This window comes from Scleropages formosus, chromosome 5 (assembly GCF_900964775.1).
Source record: "Scleropages formosus chromosome 5, fSclFor1.1, whole genome shotgun sequence".
Lineage (NCBI taxonomy): Eukaryota > Metazoa > Chordata > Actinopteri > Osteoglossiformes > Osteoglossidae > Scleropages > Scleropages formosus.
The window spans coordinates 17,090,886-17,106,703 of record NC_041810.1 but is presented as its reverse complement, the minus strand read 5'-3'; the positions used below and the strand labels follow the sequence as shown (position 1 = coordinate 17,106,703).

General features: G+C 40.4%; 1 protein-coding gene across 4 annotated transcripts in view; it reads right to left on the bottom strand.

Moving 5' to 3' along the window:
- Positions 1 to 7,591: 7,591 nt before the first annotated feature.
- LOC108930915 (transcription factor COE3) overlaps positions 7,592 to 15,818 on the bottom strand; it is a 99,078-nt gene continuing 90,851 nt past the window's right edge. For all 4 annotated transcript variants that reach the window (XM_029252292.1, XM_018746402.2, XM_018746403.2 and 1 more), the window contains 3 exons: positions 13,605 to 13,790; positions 12,178 to 12,267; positions 7,592 to 10,725 (listed from right to left, as the gene is read on the bottom strand). In XM_029252292.1, coding sequence (XP_029108125.1) covers positions 10,694 to 10,725; positions 12,178 to 12,267; positions 13,605 to 13,790 — 308 coding nt within the window. In that variant the 3' untranslated portion in view covers positions 7,592 to 10,693. The remainder of the gene's footprint in view (positions 10,726 to 12,177; positions 12,268 to 13,604; positions 13,791 to 15,818) is intronic.

Sequence of the window (15,818 nt, the reverse complement as noted above, 5' to 3'; positions counted from 1 at the left end):
ACATTGTTAAAGTACAGGGCTGAAACTCAACACCGGGCCCTCGCCGCATTTGGTTTTCATTATTTTTCTTGAAAATTGAACAATAGCACCCAGGGATTAAATCATGGGGCAGGTCACAGCCAAGGCAAACATCCTGGTTCCCCCAGGAAAACGAAGACAGATGAAAAAGGAAACAGGTGTAAAGTGTGCGCTCATGTTTTTTATTTCCCTTTCCCAAGGAGGTGTTCCACATAGCGCTTCGCAAGAAAATATCTCTCCTGCACAAGAAGAAGCTGAAAATATAGACGAAGAAGGAAAAGAAGAAGGAGAAAAAACTGAAATGGGGTGAAACGACACAAAACAAGGGATGTTTTCTTTCTCTCCATGCACCGGGGTGTGGGGGGCAGGGGGAATCCTGGGAAATGCTAAGGAAGTGGCCCAGCGGGAACAGTGCCATGAGCACCGCTACATATTTATGAGCCTTAGCGTTCCTCCCTGGGGGGTGTTGTGGGTTCCAGCATCGCAGCCCCGAGTCGGGGCACGACAAGGAATACCCTGACCCCTTGAAACGGTCCATCAGGTGCTTTCCCAGGGACAACTCTGCAGAAACATCTGACTTACGTGAAGAGTAAGAATGACAATATATATAAAAACTGAAATTTCATTCCTGCAAAGGTCTTCAACTAAAGTAATGAATGTAGATGCTAAAATATCACTGCGTATTGCATTAAGATACAGATTAGCACCAGACTGCTTGGAGCTACTGTTAGCCTGGGCAAAATTTGCGAGAAATGCATGAGAAAATAAAACATGTACTGGCAGATCTTTCCGAAACAGAGAGCGGGGGGAAAAAAAAAAAAAAAATCCAAAAAATTTTTTCCAGAATTGCTGCATCCTGCCAAGTTGTGGGTGAGTAACTGAGAGCCCGACGTTTTCACTCAGTAATTTACGATTATGTTCAATTTGGTTTTGAAAGTTGGTCAATTATGTTCAGTTTCCATTTTGAAATGTCAATAAACAGAGACCAGATTATTGAGTACACAGTAATTTGTACCATGTTTCCTGCACGTCACGACTTTTTGGCTTTGAAACGTGGCACGCTCGTTTTCTGCTCCCTCAGCCGCTCCCGCAGACAGCGGACAACTGCGAAAAACATGCACGGTGTCAGGTTGTCAACAGGACATTATCAAAGAGATGTGATCCAATTTAAATGTGATTTTTTTTCCTTAATTTTTTGACAGATGATCCTCAGCACACATAAGATGTGAAAGCAGCAGTTTTTGCACGTGACACCAGCTGAGAACCACCCAGCAAGGCCCATCAGGTGTGTGGAAAGGAGGGAGAAGGAGCCCATCTGTAGAAACTGCCCATGCTCCATTTCAGTCATCACAAACATAAAATGCTTTGCATTACAGGAATAGCAAGGTGGACAGTAATATTGGGCAAAAACTAGAAAATCATTTTATTCATCACAGCTTCTTAAAATCAATTTAAAACCTGATACAACAACTATATATGTATACATCTTTAACCACAACACTGAATGTTTAAGCTAATTGTCTTGTATTGAACATTGAATGGCAAGTTATTTATTTATTTCTCTTTTGTTTTATTTTCTTTATTTTTCTTTATTTTTACTTTTTAATTTTTTTTTTTTTTTTTTTTTTTGGCAGGGGTCAGCTCTGTTATCTAGCCCAAAAATAGCCCAGAAACAGAAATGACTGGTACCCTGGTGGTTAAAGCTGTTGCCTTTAGACCCCCTGCTTGCAGGTTTGATTCCCACCTCTGGCTATAGTACCCCTAAGCAAAGCACTTACCATAAAAAAACTGCTCTAGTGACCTTACCCAGCTTATGAACAGGTAAGCAACTGTAGGTGGACTAACATTGTAAGGTGTCAGCTGAACATTTAAACTACTTTTTTTTTTATGCCTCTTTACTGACAAAAAAGGAAAGTCTGTCGTTGACAAATTCATTCAGTGCACTAACCTCGTACCCTTTGCTTCCAGGATGAGCTCTAGACCACAGTGACCACAGAAGTGGACACGTGGATAATGACAGTGAGTAATACAGTACATCACTGTCCCTTTCATAAGCTTACGCTTCTTTACTGAATAACGAATCATCACCCTGTCACCAAATGATTATAGAACGAAAATGTCCTCCTTTTCATTATTAAAGATCTTTTCTTACATTTTGGAGGGAAACTGTTTCATAATTGCTGCACCATGAGACCCTTGTGACAGACTAGGTATTGTATAAAAGGAGGTCCTTGTTCAGGCCCTAGAACACAGGGCTTGATTCCCATATGCTGAACAGGACTGGGGTTCCCAAACAGCTTGCAGCTGTGGTCAAGTTTTGGTTGACAAATGATTCAATTGCCACAATGCTGCAATTTAAGGCGTGGCCTGGAATCAGACAGCGGGGTCAGGAAAGGATGCTCCCGGCACTCCAGTGCAGGATAACAAACACAGGACCATGTTTCGTTTGTAACGTTGTGGCTCACAACCCTAAATGACATCATGATGTAAATACGACGAGAACTTGCCAGCACCGCAGATGCACAACAATAATGACATAATAGCGTGCAATTAGTCCTCAAAAAGACATTCGCAATGAAACCGATTTGTATCAAGCTGAGCAGATTGTCTCCGCTTTGTTTTGAACGCCGTTGCCTGACACGCCACGTAATTCACATAAATGTGCGGCGATCCACTTTAAACCTTCTTGTAAACCTTCAACTTTACAGGGGCTCTTTGTGAGTGCTGTCAGAGACAGATTCTGAGAAAAGGGGGTTATTTTTACCAGCCTTTTTTTTTTTCCTAGTTGTTATTGGTTTTCATCCCAGGATGCATTAGTATGACCATTCATCCAGAAACAATAGCAGAATCTTGCTTTTTTGCCAGGGTAACCACAAAGCCATTTAGCATCAACAGGTTCGCTGCGAAGAAGGCCCTTATTTTTCTAGGTCTCACCTAAAGGGTTTGAGGAGGAAACCCTCCATATGTATTATTGACTTCCTGCTAAAATATCCCATCAGTCCCGTTAATGGCTTTGCTGCCAGATAATGGATCCAGGCCACATTTTTATGGTCTGGGTTGTTCCCACCCGTTTGGTGGTGTGGAGAAGCTCTTTAGAAGTGCCGTTACGCCGTGCATTGTGACAGGGTTGATTTTCCCATCACGTGCCTGCAGTCTGCTTTGGATCCGGTGGAGGACCACCGCTTTAAGGATGGATCTACTGCAGAGAGTGGTTCAGTTCTGAGTTTTACAGACTGGCTGTTGAGCTCAGGCTCTTTTGCGTCAAGCGGCAGTGCTGCTAATAGACACAGGGCATGGATTCGACCTCTGACATACAGTTTGAGTTCATCCAGGAAGAACCCCTTTGGTGTAATACATGAAAAAGTAAAGAAATATAAAGCTTTTTCCTCAGATAAAAACTATTAATTTTGGAGAGTGGTAAACTAAATAGAAAAATGAAGAAAATTTTAAAAAGAAAGAAAAATTCTTAGTTCACCTTCTCACTTCCCGACACGTTTGCATTCATTCATTTGTTCATGATCCCAAGCAGGATATATATGTATATCTGTAAGCAATAATAACTGTAAAGATACTATATACAGTATATAGGGTACTACTACCCTATATATGTGAAACAGAACAAGAAAACGATCTAGGTAAGTACCCCTGAGTAAGGTACTTACCCTAAATTGCTCCAGTAAAAAAAATTACCCAGCTATGGAAGTGGGAAAAAAATTGTGAATAGCTTGACATTGTAAGTCACTTTGGAGGAAAGTGTCAACTCAACTGGAACTGAATATATACTGATTCTGTAAAATCTGTATATGTACATGTGTAAAACTTGAATATATTACTATACATTTATATTTTAAAACTGTACTCCATTAGTGTAATATTAATACGCACACCAGGAATACCGGATTTGGCTGTTTTCCCTGAAATTCCATGAGGACGCGGAGAAATGTAGAGGAAGTGCTGAAGTTAAGCAACAGTGAGGAATAAGGGGTCGAGTAGGAGGACGGTGACTGATTTATGGAAACCATTTGTGGACATTAACGACTAACTAACCTTCCAAGGCCTGCGGTGCACAAAAGAGCAGTCGTGTTTGTGGCAGATGCCACGCAGTCGCCGAGTCGCGCTGTGACACGCAAGTGTTTGCAATAATAAAAACGTGTCAGCTCACATAAGGGCAGCAGCAGTAAAGGGGCAGCGAAGCTATACCGCTAGTGCAGGATACTGTTTCTGCCTCTGATTTGTCATGAAAAATGAGGAAATACACCAAGAACCACTGGGTAGAGAAGTCAGACTCATGCTGGAATGTGGATGTGAATCTGTCATCACGCAGGAGCCGAAAAAACGAGAAGTTGGAAAAAAATCTCAAGGAGAATCTAAACTGCTGTCACTTCTGATCATTTCAGCCAAGAATTAATTCAATAAATGATTAGATTAGATTAAAATAATAACAAGGCATGCTGAAAATCCACACCATAAAAGTAATTAAAAGGTGTTGTGAACCCCTGAAAAGTTCCTGCATTTGTTTTGGAAAAATTAAACCTTTTATGTGAAAAATTAATTTATCAGTGTCAGGGGGTTCATCTGTCTTTATCAGTCACAAAACTCATTTTCTGTCTTGAAATTCAGATTTCTCAAGATGAGTATCGTGTGTTCTGTGCACGGTGGGGGTGAAATTGCAGAAACGACCGGGCGTTGTAACATATTTCAAGGAAATGAGCGGATTCTAGGTGCTTCAGAGGGTTGCAGGGGGCATCACCATGGTAACCACCTTTTCGACACACCCACCTCGCCTGTCCCCCCTAAGGTTGCCAGATGATCTGCTAAGGACATGAAACAGGCATCCTGGTGTAGAGCTGCTGCTGGAGTCAGGTCTGGAGTTAAGGCCCCACCCCCAACGACCCCCAGGGACACCACCCCCCCCCCCCCACCCGGCACTCATCCACATGTTTCAAGCCTATGGCAGTGATTGTATATTTTCACGAGGGAGAACCAGGCAGCACCTCTTTCTACCAGTGATGAACGGACACACGCACGTACGGTTTATCGTACTTCTTTACAAGCCACTCTCCTGCTCCCTGTCTGAGCCGAGTTGATGAAGCCACAGAGGAGTAGTGTGTGCCGGTGTGTGTGTGTGTGCTGCACCCTTAATCCGTGCTGCTGAGTGGCACTATGGGATTCCTTCACAGAGTGTCTTTGTCATATTGTTTTACACTCTTTTCTTGTTCTATTTCACATTTCTGTCCTCAACAAGTGTCTTCAGCACCTTGATTCATTTTGAAAACCAGTTTCCATGCGGCCTCTTACTACTGGAATGTTACAGTTAATATACTGTGTTTTCACTTGCCAGTTCTCCTATCGTTATAATAATAATACAAGAGGAAGTCAAAAAGTATCTATTATATATAGTGTATATACATAATATATTAATTAGTCTCGTATTAATGAAAAATAATTAACAAGGAAATGTAATAATAAAAAATTAATACTTATAAAATAGAGATTATTCTTCCAAAGTTGTAAGGATATACAAACATGGGCAGCTGGCACCATAGTGCTTACAGCTGCTACCTTTTGACCTTTTAAACCTCACCTCCAGCTGTAGTACCCTTGAGTACCCAGCTGTATAAATAGGTAAATAATTGTAAGTAGCTTAACACTGTAAATAACTTTGAAAAAAAGAGTGTCAGAAAAAGTACGAGCAAACAGTGACAAGAGTGATAATGACAACACTGAGCACGTCAAAAGGGTCCTCCCTCAAAGGACAGGAGCTACAATCTCGACCGCAGAGGACGCAACAGGGGTCTCAGGTCGACCCAACATTTCCCACTCGACTAGGCAACCTGCATTGCACGCAACCCACCAGCACCCAAGGACCTTCATGCACGCCTCCTAAATGTGCTTCAGAAGTCTCACTCGCCAAAAAGTACATTAATTCCCACTAATGACAGCATCAAAATTTGTACGAAAATGTTCCAACATGTATTTAAAACATTTTAAGTAGAAAAGTGCTAAATCTACGATTAATCAATACCTGCACTAAACAACACACATGCATATTTTAAGAAATATTTATGTAAGGCAAACCTTTTTCACAAATGCTGTATACATGACCATGCGAACTTAAATCTCACATTTCAGATCGATGAAAATGGTCAGCCCCTTATGCAGGTAGATTGATAACTCATCTACAATAAAAATCCAAATGAAAATAAGTCCTTGTCACTACCAGTATGACACCTTCAATATGCACTGAATCCAGTTCATTTTGTTGGCAACATAAAACCTGATTCTGGACTGAAAGCGCAGCAGACTGTGGACAATAATGTGAAATGCTTCATTCCCCATAATATAGTCATATTGATTTCCACAAAAGGAAAAACTTCTGCAGGAAAACTTTTTAGAACTGACGGGGTCTTAAAAGGCTGGATATTTTTGTGAATCTTTTGAAATGCCAAATGAAGGCAAATAAAAATGTGTATATTTTGTCTAAAACATAAAAAATGTATATAAAAAAGCTGACAGTTTTCCAAAGTTAAGAAAAATAAATAGAAATATTCAGCGATTATATAACATTTGTAAGTATCACAGAATTTTTTTTTTTCTCGATTCTGGATGATATGGTGTCAGTGCAATCCAACCAAAATTATTGCACAATACTGCTTGAAGTGCACATTTTTTCCCATACTAAAATTTCTTTTATTTTTAAAGTCTTTTTTTGATTTCATGAAAGCAGTGAGTGGAAAGAATCTCAAAAAAAAAAATGGTAATGACAGAAACATCAAGCCAAATGTTATCTTTATTAGTCTGTTCCTGTACAAAAGCACTGAATCACAGAAAAGCATGCATCTATTTACAGCATGTTCATAAACCGAAAAAGAAAGGTAGAATGCATTGTTTCTTTTTCTCAAAAACTGCTTTTTTTCCAAAGAAGTGTTTTTAAATATTGTGCTTTTATATAATTTGATCATAGAATATTTTTCATACTTTCTAACAATGCGGCCCCCCTCCGTTTCCTGCTTCCATTGTGATCGAACATCGACAGTCACAATCTTTACTTTCAAAAACGTTTAGATGAGGCCTGTGACAGAGTCGACTAACTTTTTACAACTGTGGAGAAAAAAAAGAATTATCCTTCCCAAGCAATTTTAAAAGCCAGTAAGCTGAAGGAACGGGTACCAGAGGCTCACATGAACGGCAGAGGGAAAAGTCAGCCAAGATTTTACTTGGAAAAATGTTTTCATTGTAAATGGGTTTAGAGAGCCATGATATTGAACACAGCTGTCTTTGTGGGAAGTTTAAGAGTACACTACAAAAAAGGAAGTACAACAAAGAGGTTTTCATTACCTCTCATATTTAAAAAAATCAGATTTTTTTTTTTTTTGTTTTCTTTTTCTTTTCTGTACTCTGAAAGACAGATTTGTCATTGTGTGAGCATGTACAAAAAACAGTGAGATCTTTACAGGACGGTACTGTAATGTTATGTAATTCTGACCCTCCCCACACCCAACCCCCCCCCCCCCCCCATTTAAGTATAACATTGAATAAATGCACAATGTAGGAACAAAACTGACTTTTGACCTTTCTGATAATTGCTATTCACTGTACAAACCTGCAGCTATCAAACAATTTATTGTACATTTTAAATTGTAAAAATACACCCCCACCTAGACACCCCTATACAAAAAGCATTTGTAAGCAATTTGTACGTTTTTATTTTTTGGTGGATGACAGTGGATTAATTTTTCATTTTATTCCTTTTTCAATAAAATTGAGTGATAAAAGGAATTGGTGCAACAAATAATTTTTTAAAATAATATGCAGATTTTGTAATTTTTGTGAGTTTTTCATTGAAATCTGTCCACTTGATCCTGCACACTTCATCCTATTACGTAAGATTATTTTTTGTGGCAACATAAAATGGATTTACACCTTTTGTTTTGTACTTGCTCATGAACGAAAACTTTGCCCTATATTGTTCACACAGTCGCCCCGTAAGGTTAAAATGGATGGTTGCTGCTCTCATTAAGAGGGAACACAGAGGTAATTTACACTTAGGGAATTAATTCACATAACAACCAGTCGCGCAACATCAAGACCTTAAAAAAACAATATAATTACAATCCTGCCTGGCACACACACAAACATGTGCACAATGTATACAATATGTAATGTGCAAAGAGACTTGAGAGAGTAATATCCTTCTGAAATGATACATTACTGATCCCTTCTAATCGCTGCTGCTCCTACAAAGATATGACTTGCTGTTTTACGTTTGTTAGTTTGTTGTAGGTACACATATGAAAGGTATGGAAAAACTTTTCTTACTTATTGATTCTGAATTTCTTGAAAGTTGCAAAACAGAGGGAATACAATATATGGGAACATAATATATTGTAAGGCATCAATTTATATATATGTATATATTGTTATTTTATTTTATTTTACAACTATTCCACAGAAATAATGTGGAGTGACAGTTGCTTGCATTACAGTAATACAAATTGCATAAGTAAATGATACAGAATTGTGTGCAACGACAACAACAACAACAACAATAACTACACCAATGGAAAGGATTTGCTGGCTTGAAGGGATACTCAACTTTTGCCCGGCTCTCCCAGAATTCCCTCCAAGAAGGATTTGGATTCGGGACTGGTTTTGAACCAATAGTCAGCTCATTGGTTATGATCAATACAAGCATGTTCATTACATTTATATACACCAAACACAATGTATAAAGTTTCATCACAGATTACAGTTAAAGTAAAAAGTTCACCAAACACCACCATTTGATTAATGAATACGGATAGTATGTAAGAGCCATAGAGCCATGTAAGAATAAAGAACTTTAATGTACTAAGTTTAGAAATATAGAAATTTCCATGATAAAAGTTGAGTCTCCCTTTTTAATTAAAATGACAGAAAAAAAAGTGTTCCAAAAGGGTAGAAAACATATCAGCGCATATTTGTACTACACTTCTTTATTTTTTGTTTTTTTTTTTCTTTCTTTTTGCTTGCTAAAATGCTTTGCTCTTGCAGGTGTTCAAACTAAAATAGTGCATTGAGAAATAGCTATGAGTATACATCTTTCACAATAATACACAGAGGACAAGAAAAAGGAAAAAACGGGGCAGGGGTGCTGGGTGGAATGACTGTGTACAAAAAAGTTAAATATAGTATTGCAAAGCATTTTTATACAAAAGTAATGGAGCTTAATTCCTGCTTAAAAAACAGGATGATCAGATCATGTCTAAGACTTTTTTGTTCATTTTTACAAAAGCATTGTTTCATTTATGTGTTCTTTTTTTTCTCACTTTTTTAACAATATCTAAAAGGTTTTAAGACATCAAATGTGTTTACATATATATTTTGCACTATTATTCAGGCCTAAGTCACCAAAGAAATTCCAAAACATACCTTATAAATACATACAAAAAAGCACAATAAGAAGTTGAACAATAATTCCGGTACCTAAAGTTGATTTGAGTCGTAGCAAGCACTCCTGCTTTTTAATCTACAGATGCACAAATGTGGAATTACTGTATACTACTGATAATGTTTTGTTTGAAAAAAAATGTATCACCTGCTTAATCTGTTGGTCCCAAAAGCTTGGGGCTGCCCTAGCATCCTTCAGTTTGGACAACTGGAGCTGAAACCTGTGCAAGTTCAACAACAGGCTGTGAAAATCTAAATGCGTGCCACACGGACCGATTTCCGCTCCTGCACCACCAAGAGCCTACAAACACTCCACCTGGTCTTCTGAACGTACTGAAGAAAACAACGGTGTTTCTCTGTTTGCTGGTTAATTCCTCCTGTACTACAATGGAGGAAGAGGCAACACCACTGCACACGACGGTGCCCACTGCACCTTATCAAACTGTGACATACCATTCAAATGACCCGTAAAGGGAAAAGATGAGGGAAATTGATGCTGTCCCAGCAAATGGACCTGTGCTCTCTTAGCGTATGGGAACCAGCAGAAACCAAGAGGGAAACACGCCAGCTCTCTGGAACACGTCAACGATGTTTCAGCAACAAGATGCAGACCTTCCTGGACTACTAAAAGTACTCACAGTGACAGAAATAGCCAGTATGAAGGGCAAAATGTAGAGGAGCCATCATCCAAAATAACATTCAGTTCAGTAAATAAACCTCACTAGCCTGAGACATTGTCCAGTAAAAAATGGGATAAGCTACAGAACGCAATATGACTATATATGTTATATTTAGCACTTCAACAATCTCAAATATTTCACCAAGCCTGTTTCATGGGGAAGAGATTATTTTACATTGAAGGACTTCTTGAGGAGACTTTAACATGGAAGAGGAATTGTAATATATTCACAAATACCCACAGTGCTTTTTTTTTTCTTTTTTTGTTGCTATCTTATCCTACTTGTTCAGTTTCTAAGGAAATTTCTCATAACTGATGTAGAATTACATCTGAATATAGATATGGACAATGGGTCAGGCCACCAACGTTTCGACAGCACTAATTAAGATCCACAGGAGGCCCAGGGTATAGTGCGTACAGGGCAGTCAAGGCTGGTCACTGTGTGCCTCAGGGTCTTCCCTACAGACGGTCTTCTGCTGGGCCTTGGGGTATGTTGTCTGAAAGACTTGGAGGGCAGGTGAATCTGATGCGGGGTGTGTGGAGAAACATCTACATGGATACCCCTTTTCACATAGGTGGGACTATGAGACCGGCCATAGCTGAAAGACATTAGAACATAATATCATTCTTAAAAGGAAGGTATGCACTTCTGACAATAAGCATTATATAAAATAACCTACAGTGCAGCAGCTCTGACAAATATGGGTTGACAATATTTACATTCATTTTTAATTCAATTTAAAGCAGTTCTAGATTTAGGGTGGGAGTCGAAAAATTATTTCAAAAGTTGCACAACTTATTCTGGAATGAAACGTCAAGAAGGTCAATCGTGAGCTCACTCTTTTTGTTCATACAAAAAGGCATCATGACAGATCAATGTATGAGATCAACACAGAACATGAGCTTCAGAGTTAAGTACATGACTGTTTTATGACTGTCGAAATTAAGTGAGAAAGAGACGAAAGTTTCCTGAGATAATCAATCCAATATTCATCAGCACCACAACTGGTCTTTTAAAATTTGAAAACAATAGGGATCCTTTAATTCAATGTTTTAAGAAAACATGGCATAAACTAGATATTTCCACAGGAGGTCCATGTGCCTGAAGATCCCTGCTCTTTCTCCTGGATGAAGACCAGCTGTGGTTTTGGTGGAATTTATACTAACCAGTATGGTTAGCACTTTGCACTTAAAAAAATCCTGGTTGGGTTTTCCTTTTTCCATAATAACAAAAACTTAAAATAAATCACAGCATATATTACCTACGCACTCTGATAAAGCACATGTTAAATAAGAAAGTTAAATGGTTTACTCATTTAACAACTTTCTGGCCTTTCATAACTCAGTGTTTTTTGCATTTTGTCATGATATAAAATTGCTTTGGGGTTTTATATTAAAAACACAGGCGTGTACTTATAGGTTGGCAAATCACATTTAAAACCTACAGCTGAAACATGACAGCTCCAATAAGTGTCTAATTTCCTCAGTAAAGGCGAGACTGCAGATTTCCACTTTTCCCTGCCCTAAAACAAGGGGCCAAGTGTCAACACCTGTAAAGCTGTGGAGGAGACAGGGTTTGGAGCACTCAACCACACTTACGGCATAGTAACAGAAGATAAGAATCAAAAGGGCTTCCTATGCCTAGACAGCATGGAATCACAGAACAGCAGTGGCACAGTGATGGAGAATGTATGAGAAAGAAGAAAACACAGCTATTCATATTTCTTATAAAGAGAAATATGATGGCGTCACAAACAGTTAACCTACAGCAGTGAGTGTGATGGAAACAATGAGATGTGGTCAACAAAAGTGTCGTCAAATGATTCATGCAAAAAAAACCAACAAAGGCTGCAAGTTATGGATCAACTATGACCACAAACTGTTTCTTTTAATTGCTGGGGACTTTCTAACGTTCAGTTTCCAAAAAGGAAGTGGACTGATTCACCCTTTCAAAATATATCACCGGTTATAAGTGGCGGGTTAATTGTCTTTGTCAGTCCATTGTCAGAGGTGGGCGGGGCTGAGAGGCAGGCAAGGGGCGGGGTTCTCACCCTGTAGGCTGCTCCCATTGGTGCTGGTGCAGGTGGGGGGCGGGGAGGTCTGTGGCCGCACAACAGGGGCGAAGGCGCTCTTCTGTTTGACTGCAGAGATCATATGGACAGGAAGAGAGTGAGAAAAGGCCAGCAGGGGGCAGTGGAGGAGGAAGAGTAGGAGTTAGTGCAAGGAGGACAGAATGAAGGAAGACCACGACTGCCCCGGCCCCCTACCTCCCATGCCCTCAGGGGGGCGGCAGGAAGGAATGACCAGACACACAGACATGAAGACATAAAGACACAGGCACTGCCAGCTGGGGGCATGGGGATGGGTGGCTGGGAAACGTCCCGTGACATGGTGGGGGATGTATAAAGTTGATCCATAACTTTGCATAAATCAAAACAAATCTTTTTTGCGAACATTTCTACCCAGATCCAGAGTAAACCACGTCCATTCATTCTCGGGGACTTGTCAAGGCATGGTTAGGGAAGTTAGCACACACTTGCATCTTTGTGCTGGTGGTGTGCGTGTGTGTGTGTGTGTGTGTGTGTGTGTGTGTGTGTGTGTGTGTGTGTGTGTTCCCCGAGTATCTCATAATCTCTGGTGTTTTTTACACATGAATAACCTTAAGCCGTGTCATATAGTTAGTCAGATGAAGAGCCCATCGACACACAGTAGAGAGCCCCCCAGTTGCGTAATTTGAACAATGTGTAACGGTCAAGATCACTATACCGGTTGCCTCACGTGTGCAAGCTGTGATGACGACTACAGCAATGAATAAGAATGAGCACAGCAGATGAGCACTATTCATAGCTCACAAGGGGTTTCCCTCCTAGTGAGAAAATGCAAAAAACTGATAGAGACAAATGTATTCATTTACTATCTTTACATAATACCTTGCTATCTCTTTTATGTTTGTTACCTAGCCAATTTTTCATACCTTTAGAACAGGGGCTAAAATTGAAAGCTATACATTTGACACACCCTGCCACTCACTGCTGGGTATGTTCACAATTGAATAAGGCACTTACCCAGCTTTACTCCAATGAAATAACCTGCCATAAAAACAGTTAAGATATTCCAGTTGTTTTGGATGAGCACAAAAAACTGCTAACGATAATGCAAAATTAGTTTTTATTTATTGGGCAGACCAAAGACGTGCACTTTTTCTCCAGTTGGATGGTAAGTCCATCTGTGGAGCACAAGGTGTGACTTTCAGTAAAGGAGGCTGCACTGGGCAAGCGGTTCCTGACAATGGATGGATGCATGAATGACACCAGCATTCCTGGTCCAGTACTTTGGTTGAATCTGACTTCCAGAATATGTAAAGTCAGTGAAACTAACCCAGGAACCCAGGGTTGTCATGAGCCTTGAGATCTGGACAGCACCTCGACACACACCGCTACAAAAAGTCAGCCACTCCGCATCCGGTGAACAAACATACTTGCGTAGGGGGAGCTGGCAGCGGAGCCGTTGAGGAAGCTCGGGGACCCGGGCACCCCCAGGTTGGTCATGCCCGCTGCCCCGTAGCCGTTCATGGTGGAGGTGATGGTGTTGTAGTTGGACTGCTGGGGTGTGGAGCTGGGCGCGTATCCACGGGGAGAGACACTATTGGAGTTCCGGGAGTAACCTGCAGGCGAAGGGGGAATGGGTAAAGTATAGCATCAGCAGGTTCCAATCCCACCTCCTGGAGTACCGTTGATTGAGGTACTTACCGTGATTGATACAGTAAAAATGACCAAGCTGTACAAAGGGATAAAAAATTGTAAGTATCTTTACACTAAGTCGCGTTGGAGAAAAGTGTCAGCTGATGAATAAATGTAAAGTAAGTACATGCAACAGGATCCAAAGGAGTTAAATGCAGAGGAAGAAGGTTTAACAAATTTATCAACAATAAAACCACAAATCTGCATGTTGTCATGTTTGAATGAGAAAAAAAGAAACTGCTTATACTGTATTCCTCTTAGTCCAGCTGTGGAACCTCTATGAGAGCTGTACCACCATCCTGAGCATTTCTGGAGCTGGTATTCCATAGCTGTTGTCACACTTTTATGATGATACATTACCTAAGAGTACTGATGTCACATTTCTTCCATTGATACAAGCAGGACATAAGGACATGTGGGACACGAGTCATCTCTCTGATGTTTCTCTTGTCCAATAAAAACTCAGAGCAATGGTGTACAGTTCACTGCACATGTCAAGCCTTCCATGAAGGACTAAGGCCAGTGTTAAAAATTGCGAAAAAAAAAAATAAAACCTCCTACAGCCAGGATAAAAGCAGAAATTACTGAAAACCCACATCCAAAGGACAGGAACAAGAAGGAATGCAACAGAATTTCATTCCTTCTTTCCTCAATTAGAATATGTAGAAGAAGGAAAATATTAGGGGTTGTTTCAGTGTGTATTTTATAATATCTATCTGTTTAAAAAGTTAAGAAAAAAACAGCGTGTATGTTCTTAACTTTACGTTTGTTCTGAATAAGGCTGTGCAACGCACAATTAAGCGCTTTAATGATCGCCGTAGCCATTTTTTCCCATGATCTCATAGATTCCCCAAGGTGTTCTTTCCCGAGCCGTTAATGTAAAAAGCAGGCCGGACAGGGAGAGGAGGGTGTGCGGGGGCCTCTAGGTGTGAGGGGGGAAGTTCTGGAATAAAACCCCATCAGCTGCAAGCGAGCGGCGTCAAGAGCAGGCCGGCGCTCTTTCACAAGTGTTTCTGAACTCCCGGTTTTATGAGCTGATTCATTACCGAGTCCTGTACAGAACGCCTTCAGTTACACCCCCACCTGAGCACGCTGTTCGTACCACTAGCATAACATAAAGCCCACAGCACAAACCAGCACAAATTGACATCCAGACATTTCTGGAAAGGCCCTGGACCACTGAGACCCTAGGTGTGTGTGTGTGTGTGTGAGTGTATAAATATATACATCTATATATGTGTGTATATACATATATATAAAAGAAAGAACTGGCTGCTGTGGCTCAGTCCTCATTGAATACAGATTATGACTTCTGATTTTCCCCAAATTTTCCAAGCATTCATTATTATTATTATTATTATTATTATTATTATTATCATCATCACCCGTTACCCTGTAAACCTGTTATGATGTGGACATTGACGTCCAACATATTTCAGCACATTCTAACTGGGTCCACATTCTGTTGCTCTCACCACTTTATAACTAAATGCATTGACAACAATGTTTTACTGTGTCACCTTATAACAGCTCTAAAGTGTATTTACCTGATGCCTTGGTCAAGGGTGACTGATAATGGTAGGTTTATGTCCTGAGCTAGGAGGGAACACAGGGCCTGTGGGTGTGAGGGGGAAGAACGTTCTGGAAAACAACGCCATTAGCTGAAGCCCGGCGCAGTCTGCAGAACTTTCGCAGCTGTTCCTGGCCTCCCGGTTTCATGAGCTGTGCTCAGAGGTGCCTGGAAAGTCCACGTTGGGGAAAACTGTGTTCCAAAACACTGTGCAGAGCAACAGTAATTTTAATAAAAGTGTTCTTAGCGACGCGATGCTCGGAGACCGCTCTCGGGAAGGCGGCAGCGTTCGGAAGGAAAGCGGCCTCGGCGGGCGCTGCGCTCGCTCAGCACGCGCGACATCTGCGACATGTTTTATTTAAGTTGCGTCAGAGCGCCTTTT